The 17,972-nt window shown below is 28.2% G+C and overlaps 1 protein-coding gene across 1 annotated transcript in view; it reads left to right on the forward strand.

Moving 5' to 3' along the window:
* LOC111635362 (amiloride-sensitive sodium channel subunit beta-2-like) overlaps positions 1 to 17,972 on the forward strand; it is a 43,134-nt gene that overhangs the window by 9,227 nt on the left and 15,935 nt on the right. Inside the window, exons 4-5 of the mRNA XM_023380307.1 lie at positions 11,317 to 11,477; positions 11,564 to 11,659. Coding sequence (XP_023236075.1) covers positions 11,317 to 11,477; positions 11,564 to 11,659 — 257 coding nt within the window. The remainder of the gene's footprint in view (positions 1 to 11,316; positions 11,478 to 11,563; positions 11,660 to 17,972) is intronic.

Consider the following 17,972-nt stretch of genomic DNA (forward strand, 5'->3'; position numbering starts at 1 on the left):
GAATAAAAATGCACTTTAAAATGGTGTTTCGTCGCTTTTTATTAATTAGAGACCCAAATAAAACAAATATTTGTGTTTTTCAAATAAATTTTCTTTAGTCTCTTTTATAATAAATGAATTTATCTATTTCTAAGTAAAAATTGAAAGTGTCTGTAGAAGTATTTTTTTTAAATATCCTTTTTTCTTGATAAAGTTTTAATACTTATTATTATGATCTAGACATGTTAATTTTTAAAAATACTTGTATATTGGGCCACAAGTATATATTATATATACTTGTGGCCCAAAACTCCTTGACTTCTTCCAATGCGACCCAGAGAAACAAAACGATTGGACACCCCTGATCTAGACGTGTTAATCCTTAAATATACTTGTATATTGGGCTAGAAGTATATATAATATATACTTGTGGCCCAAAACTCCTTGACTTCTTCCAATGCGGCCCAGAGAAACAAAAAGGTTGGACACCCCTGGCTTAAATTATTTCAAAATCAATCAAATGAAGACACATACCAAAAAGGCATTTTCATTATAGTTTATTAAATATTTCTAATCTAAAATAAGCTAGAACGATATTTACTTTTTAGTAATAACACGTAGAACATTCCACTTAACAAATTTTTCAAATTGTTTTGATTTTATATCGCATCTTTTGTAGCCGATTGTATGATTTTCATTCGAAAAAGTCTTTCTGCTTGTTCAGAACTAAAAATATGGCCGGATGGATAAGGCTGTTAAGGCATCATTCTATCGCTCTGAAGGACCCCCGGAATCGCGGGTCAATCGAGCGAGCAATCCTAGGAATTTATCGTGGGCAGTCTGTTCCAGATATGACGTTGTCTCTTTACTACCTTACGAACCGCTATGGACATGATTAAAAACAACCCCTCTTAGTACCTACCAAGTGGAAATACAGTAGTTGAAAAAGAGCTAGACTATGGCTATATGTAATCATGGATTCAACGTCGATGATTGCACATCGTCATCGATTTGTCGACCTTCGATGATATTGAAGCACTAGTGGATACCAGTACCGATACCATGTTATGTTGAAGCGTACCTAATCTGAGAGATCCTTCTACTAATCTTTAGGAGTTATGGTTTCCAGTTGAGCTAGTATGGATTGCTATACGTCGATAGCAATATCAATGTCTTGTGAACACTCTTCCAGCATGTATATAATGCAGCTGTCAAAGCAAATGTATTAGACTGGTGTTTTCATACTTTTGGTGTGTCAGTATATATTATCCACTTAAGCTGATATGATTCTTTATGAGATGATTTTTAAAAACTACAAAATTACTTAAGTAATATTTCGTATTATCGCCCTTTTTCCGTGCTTACAACTACCTAATAAATTCGACAACATAAAGAAAAAACTTATGTTGGCCAATAAGAATTAGAAGTTATGACGACATTTCGACACTCCATACAAGACGCAAGTTACTTTCTCGTTAGCAATACGATGCTCTACGATGCCTTTTGTGAATCACATGAACGGAAAGTCTCTAAGGATATCGTTAAAAATAACATTTTAACGATATCCTCAGTGTACAACGTTGTCATTAATGACCCTTTCGTGAATCCAGCCCTAAGATTTGTATTATATTTTTTGAATACTAATGCACACCTTTCTAAAACTTTTTAAACTCATAAACTCTAAAATAAAATATATACTCTAGCAACTATATAAATATCAAATTTTCGAACAAATTATCTTTATGCTGAGATATTTAGGGTGCATATTAATTAGAACAGCAAATGATAGAACAATTTGTAAAATTAATCGTATTATAATAAAGTGTTGTGTTTTAAAATTTTTATTACTCAGATATCAATTTTATGAAATTTGTTATTTATTTCCAAAACTTTTGGAATGCACACAGATGATATTTTTATGCCTTATAAATCATTTTCATAATTAAGAACCGGACACTAAGTTATATAAAATGTTAAAAAACGTTATAAATTTTCTTAAATGCAAACAAAAATAAAAAAAGAGAACAATTTTGCGATGTCAGCAATTGTATTAAGAAAATATATTTAAATAAAAATAAAAGTATTTTCTCTTAACGTAATCATTGATATATACAAATATTAATATTTAAGTAAATATTAAATAAATATATGTATATATAACACGCGAATTCATTTACTTTGGCCAATTTTTTTTATTGACATTTGAAAGAGCATATCTATCTTTCATCGCGAAATATTAAGAGATAAATTATATTTCTACACTGATATGGGTTAAGAAATAAAATCATAATAAATACAAGAATACAAATGATTTAATATATTCATGATTTTATTTCTTAACATTCATATCAGTGTAGAAATATAATTTATCTCTTAATGTTTCATGATGGAAAGCATATACTCTTTCCAATGTCAATAAAGAAAATTTTCCAAATAAATGAATTTGCGTGTTATAATTGTATATACATACTGTATTTATTTAGTATTTATATTTAAACATCTCGTAACTTTGAAATATCGATTATTACATCTAGATAAGAGAAAGTGTTTTTATTTAAATGTATTTTCTCAATACAGTTGCTGATATCGCAAAATTTTCAATCAAATATTAATGTTTCAATATATCTTTACTGAGAAATAGTACTGATATATTTAGTTTACAGAGAAAGACATGTTTCTTTTTGAGCATATCTTTTTTATTATTATTAAAAAAGCACTTAAACTATAAAAATTAAAAATATATACATTTTTGGTGAAATCTAATTAATGAATTATTTTCCAGTTATAAATATACAAGGTGTACTTTTTTATCTTGAGACAATGAACTATCTTAATTGGATCTCATTATTTTGGAAAAAGGTATAGACAAAAGTCGTACGGTATCGAGGGGGCAATCAATTGGTGACCTCATGCGTGACCTTGACCGTGACCTTCAAGGTCGTTTGGGGATCAAGTCTTTTTTTTTCAATGGGAACACATTTTTGACCTCGGAAATGGAAAGAGCAAGAAATTTCACCATCGGACATGTCATCTCAAGGTCATACTCACGCATGACTTTCAGTGACTGGCTCTTAAATGAGATGACCACTCATTACTGTTAATGACCACCTTAACGCCTCAGTTGTTTACGATCATTTGAAGCGCGAATCAAGAAATGTATTGAAGTGGAAGAGCATCATTTTGAACATTTGCTATAACCATATTTTAAACATTTGCATATAAACCAGTATCTCAAGCAACGGTGAGAAGTAAAGCGACTCACTGAAAATAAGCACCTCAAAAGGAACAGAAAACTACTACGTCCACGTCGTTACTCCTGGGTAGTGCTAAAAGTTAAAAGTAGTGAATGCTTTTAAAGATGAAAGTAATAAGGTTGTGAAAACCAGTGAATTGTCCTCCCTGTCTATTCCAGTAATAAAAAGTATGGTTTCCCATTAGAATAAGCTTTTAATTTTAACCTTAAAATAATCTTGACCTTTGACCTAGACCTTAAGATCAAGGGATCTGAATGTAAAATTTCCTGTTCTTTCCATTTCCGGGGTCAAAAATATGTGTTTCCATTGAAAAAAACAGACTTGATCTCCAAACGACCTTGAAGGTCACGGTCAAGGACACGTATGAGGTCACCAATTGATTGCCCCCGCGACACTCTACAACTTTTGTCTATACCTTTTTCCAAAATAATGAGATCCAATTAAGATATTTCATTGTCTTAAGATAAAAAATACACTCTGTATATTTACTGATTGTATTATATATTAGCATAATTTTCTACAGTCATTTTATATTAGTTGGGCTGATTAGTTTAAACCCATTATTCTATTAAATTTACAGATTCAGCTGTAAGATGCATATGGAAATGCCTCTGATTGGTTCATATAATTAAATCAATAATTCAAATTTCGAAAAGGCTCTTAAATTTCTTTAGGGAATTCACAGCTAGTTATCAAATTGAAATAATATATTAAAAGTATGATAGTAATTTACCAGAGACTGGATCCATAAATTATATATGTACAGTACATATATAATTTATATTTATATTTATACATATATAATTTACTATTTGCATCTTCACTTCTTGGATGTAGAAAATTTCATTCAATGATCGTAAAGTTCATAAACCTAAAATTTTATTCAATTTTACTAACAGATTTCAAGATAATATAATATTGAAGAAAACTGGGAAAACTCTACAAGAAAACATGTAAAATGATCGTATTATATATCATTTAATTTATATAACTTTTCCGCATTAATTTCTTTATGGACGCAAAAAATTATTTGTATTCAGAGTTAATAATATGAAAAAAATTAATATCCAAAAATATTTTAATATTCTCTTAATATGTTAAAATAATATTTAATTCAAACAATTTCTAAATAAATACACAAAATTAAACAAATGTCTCGCGCTTTTAAAATACTTGAGTAGAAAAATATACGTATTGATTATGTGAATAGTGTATGTAAAACTATATTCTCATTCAACTCATTATTTTTCACATAATCATACTGAATATAAGAATTAATCAGTTAAAATGTAAAAAGTTTAAAAATGAATAAGCAAGTGATTTTGTTATGTAAATTAAAAAGGAAAAATTTTAAATTTATTGATTTATTATAAAATGATCAACTAATAAATTACACATTTATAACAGATTAATTGACCGGCTGGATGGCCGAGGCCATTAAAATATGAACCTATCGCACGGGTGCACTTGGAATCGAATTTGGCCAGGTCGAAAAACACCAGGAATTTCTCATGAGCAGTCAGTCTCGGATATGTTGAGACCTCTTACAAAAAGAGGATATTTCACAGAAAAATTAAGTGAAATTCCTTTAAAACAATTAACAAAAAAGGAGGTGGCATTGAAATCGAATGAAACTTTATTAGTGAAATGACAATGGCAAGGGATTACAATAGTAATGAGTAATTATTTATTGTGATATTGTCACAATGCCATGCTGCAATGTTTAATCATATTTTTATTTAATTTAAAACATACGCTCTCCACCTCAAATTAGCAGTGGCTTGCCCCTGTACATCGTACTTTTCCTGTTAGCAATAGAATCATGCCTTTTATTTGTCTAACACCTTTCAGGGAAAAATTTTTGAATTGAAATAATATAACTTTCGGTTCACATCGGAAGTTCTCCTGCCTCTAAGGTAGGTTTCAATATCTAGTCTCGTCTTTCAACTATTTAACTCAGTTCTCGAAATTAAGGAACGATAAATTGACAGTGGAAATTTATAGGTCTCAAATTGCAGCCCAGCAAAATCATAGCAATGAAACAATTTCCACGGTACAATTTAAAGTAACTTGTAGGACCTCTTTCCTGTAAGGATATGACAATACACTACGGCGTGGAAACATACAGGAACCAAGTTATCTTGCGGCAGATTTGCATACAACTGCTGGTTCAAATCTTCACATTCGTAAAGATTTGAACCGGCAGTTGCAATCTATGGCAAAGTGACGAAGACATTCTTGGAAAACCCTAGCTGTGCGTGACCAACCATTATCTGTCTGTAAATGGCTGTTTGTAGTCCTACCAGGAAAGGTAACACTTGAAGATACAGGATTTTCTGAACGTACTGTACCGCTGTGTTGTCAATGCCCATTATATCACTACTAGCTGTATCCGAGTATCAAACGATATTCCAAGAGCAACACTCTAGCAATTGGAAAATGTGTCGCCCAACAGTAAAAGAGAGATTGAAGCGATCACTAGTAGTTCTCTAAACTAAGACAGTGGTCATCTGTTCCCAAACAGAACCATAATTCTTTGCTAAAGACGACTTGTTGGCAGTCCATAACAATCCGTATCACGGACGACATCACGACGATGCTGGATGTTAATAGTAGGTTAGCGGTTGCCTGAATACATCTGCTAGATACCTGCCAATGGTAGGGGAAAAGACAAGGTTCTATAGTGAGGTTTCCACGTATCTCTGGATGGTATACAGAGACGCCGTTACAGCCATTCGTGCTTGTCTCACGATCATCTCTGCTGGCCGTCTGTATGGGTTGTTTACCTGCTCGCCATGTATGTGTGCCCTGACGTATCCACTGATCCAAAACATTGTTTGTCATGTCAGAACGACCCAGATGGTGGGCAATTCAGCGAAACGACTATCCTTCCCTCAGCCCGACCTCCAAACAACAGGATCACTGAAAATTCTGAACCCAATGAACCTGCGAGCTTTTTTCATAGTATATTAAGGTAGACACACTGGTGACCTTACGAGACATACAGTCGTATCACAAGTGTAGTTATTTACATAACTGGTATGTAATTTATTGTGATACAATTTATTACACAAACATAGCTGTAGCCAACTTTTACAGTAATCGGATAATTCCATCTGCGTGTTATAATCTTTTTTCAATGAGTATATCTATACTAATATAATATAAAGAGGTAATGTTTGTAAGTTTGTTTGCAGCATCTCCGAAACTACTCATCCGATTTCAAAAATTCTTTCACCAATATATAGAATGGAACCCCAGGGTGGACATAGGCTGTATATTTTTCCGTTAAACATTCATATAAATTAAAATATATAATCTAGGTTAAGCTTTTATGTCAACAGATGGCGCTACGAGTACGACGCCCTAAGTTTGCTTTTCTGTGAGGCATTATGCTTTTCTGTGAAAATGAACTAAAGCAGATCTTCTATCTATCTATATAAATAAAAATGCAATGTTCGTTTGTTCCTACCGATTCCTTTGAAATTTTGACACAACTCTGCATTCGAATATGCGCGTGTTTTTATATAATATACATGTCGAAATTCCCCCCCCCCCCGAGGGGATGGACAGGATTAAGGCTTACCGTGAAGAACTTGGCTTCTATTATACTATTTCAGATGCGGTTTTTTTGCGTTTTTGATTGCGTTTTAATAGAGTACGTCAGGAAAATGTACACTAAGGAATTTTTCGAAAAATTCCCCCCCCCCCAAGGGGGAAGTGTTATACATTTATAATAAATACATTTTGAGCCACAACAACGCGTGGCGGGGTCTGCTAGTATTCTATAAAATTCAGCAATGTAATTTAATCCTCGGTTACAATGGCAAAATCTAGCCTATACAACTATACTCACGGGGTAGTTTTGTATCCCAAATTTTGATAAGTTTTTAATTGCAATAAAATTTTAAAAGTTAGTATTATTTCGTCTACCGTAATAAATAAACTTTCTGAAGTTGAAAGATACTCAGTTATTTCAAATATAGCACAAAATAGTTTGTAGGACCTTAAGAAACAAAAATGAAAATCTTCTGCTAATCTTCAGCAACATTAGGATATTTTCCCTCTAAATAACAGTCATCTTAGACTTTAATTCTGTCATATTTCAACCGGTCTACTGATAAACTTTATTAATAATAAACATTTATTATCAAAAACTACTAACAATAATTAACGTAACATTTGTTTACCCGGGGTAAACGAATGGTATATCCATTCGTTTGTGGTACTCATCTGCCTGATGTGAGATGAGGACAGGCACTGAGAATACATGAAAGCATAGCAACGGTGCTTATTTTATATAGGAAATGTTTGCATATTTGTGTGCGGTGGAGTAAGTTTGTAAGGATTAAGATTCGGATTAATTCTAATATTTTAACTTTATTCTACCTTTACATTAATTTTTTAACTCTATTTATTTCCATCAGACATTTGTTTGTTTTGATTTATTTAAAGCATTTGTTTTTTGTATCGTATTAAATATTAAATTTAATGTAATACAAAATTTCGCCGTTTGATGTTATATTAATGTNCACTCCCCCAATTTTTAATTATTATAAAAATTAAATTTAATATTATATAATTTTTTAAATCAAAAATAATTTCTGTTGGAAATAACAATTTACAAACTTTTAATAATTTATAGACTTGTGTAAATGCTTCTATTTGCATACCAAAGGGGAGATTAAAACTTGTATATAATTTTCACTGTTTCGAAGTGAGTTGATTCATTTTGTCAAGAATAACGCAAACTAAAAATATATTGAATTCATGTCAAAACAAAATTAATAACGTCATTAATATTGTGTCGTTTACACAGTATAGATAATAAACTTAGCATATTAATCATAATAATGATTTTATATCTAAATATTAATTTACAGAAAATAAATGAAGTTTCTTTTGTGAACAACAAATTTAAAACTATAGTCAAAGTTCGATTTAACATCACTATTTGCTCGTTTCTAGAATTAGTATTAAATAGATTATTAACTATCTAAAATATTAATAATTTATATAAATTATAATAGTGAGATCTGCATACAAGATCGATTTTCATTTTGATATTCAAGCATTTGATGATAACTATATTGTTTGCATTGCAAACTGTACAAGAATTCTCAGATAATGAAAGGTTTTTTATTTTGTATTTATGAGGAAGTTTCGTTTACATGTATTCGTTGGCAATTTATGAGAGAAGTACTATTTAGGTACTGTATGTCTACTATGAGGAACATAAAACTTAAATTGTAAATAATACTGGATTTAAACCATTTTTAAAATAAAAATGATTTTAATAATTTAGTTTTTTTAATTAGGGTATGAGTTTTAAACTAACATAATTAAGAAAAACTGCTTATAATAAACTTATTTTTTTGTTTTTTCTTAGTTAAGTTGCAGAAATAAGACATAATCTTATAAACAAAGTTGCAAAAGTTTGAATTTTATAACCAAAAATTAATTTATGAATTTTAACAAATAAGACTATGTTCAATAATTTCTAAATTAGATTTAAATTAAATATGTAAAGTTAATAAGACAAATATGTAAGTATTTAAATAAATCAAATAAATAGAGTTAGCCTATAAGTTATAACAATTAATTACGATTTAATATTTGAAATTATTTTTATAAACATAAATACATGTTATTGCTGATAGTTTGTTTCAAATACTTACATATCACTTTAATTTTAATAATAATCAAGAAAACCTAGAAAAATGTATTTTTAAATATATAAAGATTGTAAAACAATATAAGTTTATTATATTTATTGAAAAATAAACAGCTGAACGCAAATTTCAGAAACTTTATTAAAGGAAATAACTTTAGATTAATATATGCAAAATTTTATTTTTAACGTCATCTCGCCATACATATTTGATGAACACAAAGTCATATGAGACCGGTTGAAACATCGAATTATATGAGAAAATTATTATTTTCTATTTTGACATTTGATGTAATTTTAATAATCTTCCATTGAAGCTCATGAATGATAGAAAATTGAAATATTTTTATTGATTGACTACGACTGACTCACTATTTGACATTTTCATAATTTATTAAAATGCCAAACAAAGTTAAACAGAATATTTTTGACAATTCGAAAATCTGGAACTATACACTTATGTAATTTTAATGCGATATATTTATATTTTAAGATTGTATTGTTATGTTAATCTTGTTAATATTTTATTAAGTTACGATTTGAGATATTTATATTTTATTCATTGTTTGGAGATATAAAAAAATAAATATTTATATATAAGAGACCATAAAAATAATTTTATATTATTGAATTTTGTATTTTTCTGAATAATAAAGTAGAAATAAATGTGAAAAAGATAATGTCATTTTACTATTAATACAATATTTAGCACAGATTTACTCTTTGTAGAACAATTGATTGAATTAATCCTATATAGAAAAAGTACAGAAGTGCGATCTGCCAAAGGCCCGGGAGGACTTTCAAAGGAAAACTGGCCTCTATTTAGCTATTAGACACGTGTAAAAACCTACACGTGGACAAGTGGTCAGGCTCGTTGACTAATTCTTGACCACTGGCCACCGATGGGTGAAGAACAATTGAAGACGTCACTTGGAATTGAGATAATCGGTGTCCTTCATAAGTGCATCATTCTAAATTTAAAATTAATTTTAATAACCTTTAGTTTTAGGTAGAACAATGCATTGCAAAATAAAAAGAAAAACTTTACTGATATTTTAATTTTAAAAAATAAATAAATTTATACCCGTATTTCAAATAGGATTTTTTGAATGAAAACTCGTTCAAAGAAAGACGATATTTAAATTTTTTCACTTTAATGAATTCAAGTACATTAATAAAAATATGTTTTAAATATATTGTTTTAGATATTAAACACTAACTCCTTAGATAAATAATATAATATAATAAGTTCTATTAATAAACAAGATCCAAGTAGACAATATAGAAACAAAAGTAAAACAGTAAGGACGTAGAAGTAGATAGAATTAATAATTTTATTACATAGTAGAATCTGTAAAAATCGGAACCCACAAGTTACCAAATTTTTTTCAGTTTTGACAGGTTTCCATTTTAATTAAACAGTTTTAGTTTTTTTTTTTCAAATTCCAAACTACACCACTCTTAGTCAAGTTAATTTTTAAGGTAAAATTACTTCTATTACGTACGCAAGAACACGTTTTATTATTACATTTAACGTAAATTTATTTAAAGCTATTCCAAGTAAAGATGGAGCATTCGATTTAACAAAGTTCTCGGGGGTACCGAAAACACGTGCAAGGATACTAGGAATTCTCGGAGCCGATCCTTACTGGCTTGCTGGTATATGACAGTAAATATGCTAATTTGAGAACCAAGAACTTTGATTTCATTCTGCCTTCGAAAATTCTAATAGCATTAAAATAATACAAAGATTAAGTTATTCCATGATCTGACTTTTCTAGGAATTTCAATACTCTAGTTATCATTAACTTCAGTCTTTGTAATTACCAACAATGTTAATCAACTTTTTCTGAAGTACTCGGTATTACTTAGTTAATAACTACTACAGTACTATGTAGTTCGTATAAGGAAAATTGGCAGTATGTGTTATCTTATTTTCATTGTTTACAAAGAGTTACATTCGTTGCTTGTTCTCGATAATTTGATTTTCGGAAACTCATTCGAATCTTAAAAGATCTCGTTTCTTAAAAATGTTTGATTCTATTCTCGGACGATTCTATCAAAAACTAAGTCCTTAACAAAGACCCTGTGTCTGTGTGTCCTTTGTCACGTAACTTTTGGCTCTCTGAAAAGGTTTGAACTCGTTCTCAAAATGCAGTCACATTACAGCCCGAGGCGATTTTACTAACTTATCCATAATAAGTGAAATCTTAATTTTTCGTTTTATTCGGTTAAATTACGTTATTCGTACCCAAAAATCTTTTCAGTTTCCACGTTAGACAATTTTCTGGCTTCTAGTGACATTTACGTAGAAAAATCTCTCTGTTCCGAAAGTTTTTCTGTTAAGGCATGTTTCTGTTTTAATTACATTTTACGGTATTTGTGTAATACAGGCTGTTTTATATATTATAGAATTGTTGATATGTATGAATTTAGAAAAGGATGAATATACAAAAATGGATAAAACTGTTCGTGCTAGAATGACTATACACGATTCACAAACAATTCCTAACCCTAGATACGACGGAGTCAGTTTATTACCGGATACATTTTATTCGTACGGAGTTAGAAAGGTAAAATTTATTAATAGTATAAATTAGAAAAATCTATATAATTTATTTAAGTTTTTAATAAAAAAATTTGTTTTTTTCCCATTGAGAACACGATCAAACTGCTAGAGGCTCCGTATCAACCCGGATGTAGAAACTACAAATCTGAAAAAGAGAAAAGAGTAGGAGCTTTAATGTCACAAGAGGTAAAACCAATTAAATAAGCTCATTAATTTGAAATTTTTGAAAATTAATCTTCCAATTATTTTTTTTAAATATAGTAAATAGGCTGCGTTTTCTTTTAATTCAATCGTTCTGATTCGAATTACTTTTGCATTATTTTTATTCACTAATTAATTTAATTTCAAAATAATTTGTTTTGTTCATTGTAATTAGTAAATATAATTTATTAAATATTCTGAAGAAATAAATATTTTTTAAAATCATTAATTAGTAATTTATTTATATGTAAAAAATAAAATCAAATATTAAAATGAATTTTAAAATGCTATTTTAGTCTATAGCTTTTATATTTTATGTTTTTTTATTATGTGTGTATTATGTATTTGCTCACGCTTATTGATTCTTATTATTTATTTATAGTGTAAAATTGTTTTTATCTAGAGGATTTTTATTGTTATAATGTGGGGACAGTAATCTCTAGTCCACTATAAATAGCCTAAGCTCTACATAGATAATTTTAGCTTTTAGCGCCTATTTATATATTCAAAAATCTAATTCAGAATTATTCTTATATATACTCGGAATTCTTTAAAGCAGCAATGTCCAACCCGCTGTTTTTGTGCGGCCCTTTTAAAGCAGTAATTACCTTGTATAGATTTTTATTACAATGAAACATCACATGTATAGTTAAATTAATATGATGTATAATACCTTATCACGTACAATTAGAAATTAAAACGGTATTAAATATTTTTTAACAAAGCTTCAAATGTATTACATATAATATATATGTAGGTACTGTACAGTACATACTGTATATATATAAAGTTGCAACTAGATCGGAAATCGGAAAGTGTGTAAAAGTTGAGTTATTTTATCTGGACAGACAAACAGACAACTTACGACCAGAGAGAGTAAGTTAATAAAACGTGTATAACAAAATATTATTAGTTTTGTTTAAATTTCCGAGAAAGTATTTTTAAGAGTAAGCAAAAAATCGATTTTAGAATTAGATTTTATTTTTAGTATAAAAACATCACGAGATACAAATGAATGAATTAATGTTTATTTACACTCCTGTTACACAATTGTATGCTGCATTTTGCGTGATAAAGTGAATGCCAAAATTGGGTGAAATATATAAAATATGAAGTGTAAGTGTATATATATATATAAAATTATGGTGAAATAGAAATAATTGAAAGATTTAGCTAAAAATATAAAAATATCTTTGTAAAAGTTAAATCAAAGGTTAACATTTTTCACTTCGGTTTGCTCCATTCTGTAGGATTGGCGTTGAGTGGAATGTTTCTGCTTGTGTTTAACGAGTAGAGCATCCGCAAAGAATAAAATTGCTGTTATAAAAGCCAAAATGGCCCCCAAAACACCTAATCCAAATGACCAAGATAAATAATTGTGATCAGGATAAGGCATCCAGTCTCTTCCGTCACCCAAAGCTCCAAATATGATAACGGCCAAAGTGCAACATATAGCTGTGACAAAAAAAAATCTGTTATTAATTCAATTAATTTATTATTATAAATTATGTTTATATAAATCTATAATTTTATTTTAAATGTTTATAAAAAGTTTAAGATTACAGCAAGGTCAGTTTTTATGAAATATATGCAAAACGAAGACTCTGATCCATTTTACAAAGAGGGCTGAAACTATCTATATAAATTTAGATTCAATTATTTAAATTTTTATTTCGAGTTTGTATTAATTAAATATATCATCCACAAAATAAAAAAGTTCAATATTATTAGAATAAAATGCTTGTAATTGAAAATTAGTAGAAGCCAATGACTTTTTATATTAAATATAATATATTTAAATTTAATACATTAATATAAATTTAATATACCCGAGCCCAATGTTTCGTCGTGTAAAAATTAATTATTTAAATAATCAGTCGAGATAACAAAAGCCATTTATGAACGACAACCAACCATAATTTTTTAATTATAGTTTCTTCGCACCAATAAATGTGATTTAAGAATCATTTTCTAATTTGTTTTGGAGAAAAAGTTTAGTGTAGTGTCTAAAAAGTTTTATAATATTTAGACGGTTATTATGAATTATTTACTGTAATTATTGAGATTATGCTATATCTAAAGTTCATTCTCAAAACTGAATTCTTTTCTCACTACAATTTCTTGGTTTATTTTGTTAGTCATAAAATTTGAAATAATTTTAATTATTTAATTTATAATAAATTAAAATTATATGGGCTTAGCGAGAAAAAACATTTTTTCAACTTTGAACAGAAGCCAAAGTATCAAGAGCCATATAATAAGTTATGCTTTAACATACATTTTTTAAAAGANAACATTCCAATAGACAATATGCAAAGCTTTTTTTTCAGTTTACAGCAGTATTTATTACACAAAATTTAAGTAAAGCTTAACATGCCGATCTTGCCCCGATCTCCCCTATATGTTTGAGGCCAATAACAAAGTTCAATTTTATACAGAATACGTCTGTAATGATACATTCCTTAACCCCCCAAAAAAACACGCAATGAGCATTACAGCTGCAATGAGAATCACCTATCTTTGTGAATCTTTTTTCTCAAAATTGAAAATTGTTAAATGTAAAAGCGTAATAGATTGACCGATAAAAATTTAAAAAAAACCAATTATGTTGTACAACATCAAAAATACCTCTTTACATTAAAAAATTAAGTGAAAAAATTGAAAACAAGTTTCATATTAAAATACATACAAAATACCAACATCTCTGTATAATTGTATGCTTTCTTGTAAATAAATATGTGCGGCCCACAGTGTATTTTTATTTTTGGTTTTGACCCAGTAAACAATTTCGGTTAGACAACACTGCTTTAAAGTTAAATAATTTATAAAACTTAGTCTAAATAGATTATAAAATAGATTTTAAGTTTTCTTGCAGCAGTTCAGGCAGAGATGTTGGTATTTTTGTGAATGTTTATATGTAAAATTCACGTTAATGAAAAATCTGTTATAAACAGAAATTTGAAATATTTATTCTTTTTTTTAATCGATTTATGGATTTTCAATGTCAAAAAGTATCTTTATTTTGAAATATTTTTTTTTTTACATTTGATTTAATGAATATTTTCACACGTGGTTTTAATTCTTTATTTTCTATTTGATGTGGTTTGTTATTTTTCGAACTGTTATTTTTATCACGTTTGTTTATACGATATTTTATAAGGTTAGAAAACCAATTAAATTATTGAAATATTTNACCCTGGGCAGATGATTTTAAATTTAAGTATAAAATACCTCAGATAGGCTATATATCAGCATTCCTTTTAAATTTTTGAGAAAATAAAAGTAGCGTCCTTAACCATACTTTTTTTCGTTTCCATTTTTTTTTTCAATTACATCAGCTTCATATTTCCTTTCGTCTCAGATTCTATTCCTTAAATTTTTTAATTTTATTTAAGTACTTTCTTTTAAATTTTTGATATTAGATAGGCCTATTATTCTATATATTTTACTTTAAACTATAAAGAGATTATTTTTTTATAAACTTACTAAAAGTAAATTTGTAATCTGGAACAATATTTGAATTTATTAATATAATTCATATTAAATTAAATATAATTTTACGCATTGTGATTTTGTAAAAAAATACATATAATTATAATTTAAAATATAAAAATTGGAATAATAAAATCTACTTGAATCATATTTATAGAAATGCTAGATAAATTACAATCATTCTTTTAATAATAATAAATACAAATCGTGACTATTCGTTAAATTTGGCTAGGAAAAGTATATACTTCTACAGAGGTTTAAATGATTTATTACGTAAGGATAATGTTTATTAAATTATTTTAATTTCTTATAAATCAAGCTTTAATATATTTAATTTCTTACATGTCAGTAGGTAATTTTCGCTTCAGAATGAATATTCCATATTTCAAACTGCGGAGGAATATGTGAATCGAGATGTTATGTAAAATCATTTATATTCTCATAAAATATCAGCATCTCAAGTTAAACAAAGAATTAAATTTAATTGATCGGCATTCTGTTTTAATGAATGATTTAAAATCATCCATTTGATACTGTAAACCAATATTTAAATATAATCAATCATTTTGTTCAATATTCGCAAAATTTAATTATTACAGTTTTAATAATTGTTGTTAGAACAAATCGGAGAAGAATAATTTCTTGTCAAAAATTCAAAGAGCGGAAAAAATCTTTTGTTTATTTATTGACTATCTTATTAATTTTCTTGACTCGACTTTAAATGTAAATTACATGCCAAATTTGTTATCTTGAGAGAAGTTAATGATTTGGATGAACTATAAATTTATCGATTAAGTTAAAATTAAACTATCGGGTTATTTCATCAATTATGTTCGTGTCATATTCAACGGGAAAATATTTATGTCGACTTACTTTTAAATATAAATTAATTTTGTGTTTTAGGTAAAGAAATATGCGTAAAAGTTATAAATTTGAATCCTCAAAAATTTTCTTTAACAATTCTTCATAAATATCTAAAGATAAATCTTGTTTTATATTAATTATCCCGATATAAATTTTTTCTGGATTTTTCAAAATTAATTATGAAGTCTTTATGTTAATTTCTTCTTATTAAAGATCTAAGAATACAGAAATATAAAATCAAACCCCGTTATTACGTTATCAGTTTATGCGAAGTAGGTTTGAGGTCCTGTGGAGTAGAAAATGCGTTTCAAGGTTAATGAATTCGGTTAATATAATACGAAGCGTGTCGCGGTCTCGTAAATTCAATAAAAATTAACCCTGGGCTAGTGCAGTGGGGTGTTTCGCCACCCCCAACGTTTTAAAAGTTGCACTATTCATAGATTTCGCAAGAAATATTTGTGTCCTCTTCAGTAGCTTCATTATATATATATATATAAGTATACCACGCTTGTTCATCTAAATATATCTATGAATATTAAGTAATGCACAAGGCCATAAAAGGTTACCAATTATCAAAGGTGCTGCATCAAAGGTTCACTTAACGCTGCAAACTGCTTTCCATTAGCTATTCATATAGTCACAAGTGTAAACATGAATTAGTAGCGAAGACTGAACGCTCTCTACGAGGGAAGCGACTTATACACATAGTAATCGACCGAAAATAAGTAATGAAATAAGTAATGTTCTATAACGAAATTTGTTACAATCTATTGGTAGGCCTATATGTTTAGAAAAATGAATACTTATTACTAAATACTTTGTGAACGTTTCGTGCACCCGGTTTGGAAAGTGCTGAGTTAGACAAATAGAAAAAAATCTTCTTAACTTGAGCAATCTTTTCTATACAGGTCAAAAGTGAACTTTTACGCGCGCATTTTTTTCTTATGGAGTTGCAGGTTTAAAGCCTGTTGAGCACCAACATACTCCATAACACTAGTAAATTATAATATTTGCAAATGATATGCAAACTTTTAATATATAGTTTATTTTTATCTTATATTGGTCATGTTTAGTTTTACTGTCACGAATATCAGCTTAATTGAGGTTGCATAATGACCCGAAGCAGAAAGCACTAAAACAAAATTGTATCTAAAGTTTCCGGGCATGCCCGCGTAGTCTTAATGCACGGACCCTGGGCAGATGATTTTAAATTTAAGTATAAAATACCTCAGATAGGCTATATATCAGCATTCCTTTTAAATTTTTGAGAAAATAAAAGTAGCGTCCTTAACCATACTTTTTTTCGTTTCCATTTTTTTTTTTTCAATTACATCAGCTTCATATTTCCTTTCGTCTCAGATTCTATTCCTTAAATTTTTTAATTTTATTTAAGTACTTTCTTTTAAATTTTTGATATTAGATAGGCCTATTATTCTANTTTTTTTTTTTTTTAAAGAAAATTGCTGCATTCCTAAAAAATTTTTCCCGTTTGGTCCGTATATATATTTAAATACCTCATCCTTATGTTTCTAAGCATAACAAATTTGTAAATTATAACGATAAACGACATTTATCATGTTAAATAAACATAACAATATCAGAAAGCATAAAATCAAGAATTCATTTTAATATAACAGAAATAAAGAAAAAGTTATCAAGAAAATGTGAAGAATAACAATTTTTGAAGTTACTTTGTTTTACTATTTAAGCCATTTTGTTTTCTGTTTCCTATGAAATACAATAAGTCTAAACTAAAAAAAAAAAAATCAGATATCTCCCTTCAAAAGTAACAAAAAAAAAAACATGTTTGCGGATCCCTATATACAAATTACAGTATATACAAGAAAAGTCCTAATTATAGAATTTCAGATGACCAAATTCTCAGTACAAATATATATATATATATATATATATATTTGCATTTTAACATTTTTTACCAGGT

Source organism: Centruroides sculpturatus, unplaced genomic scaffold (genome assembly GCF_000671375.1).
Source record: "Centruroides sculpturatus isolate CEXI.00-Female unplaced genomic scaffold, Cexi_2.0 scaffold122, whole genome shotgun sequence".
Lineage (NCBI taxonomy): Eukaryota > Metazoa > Arthropoda > Arachnida > Scorpiones > Buthidae > Centruroides > Centruroides sculpturatus.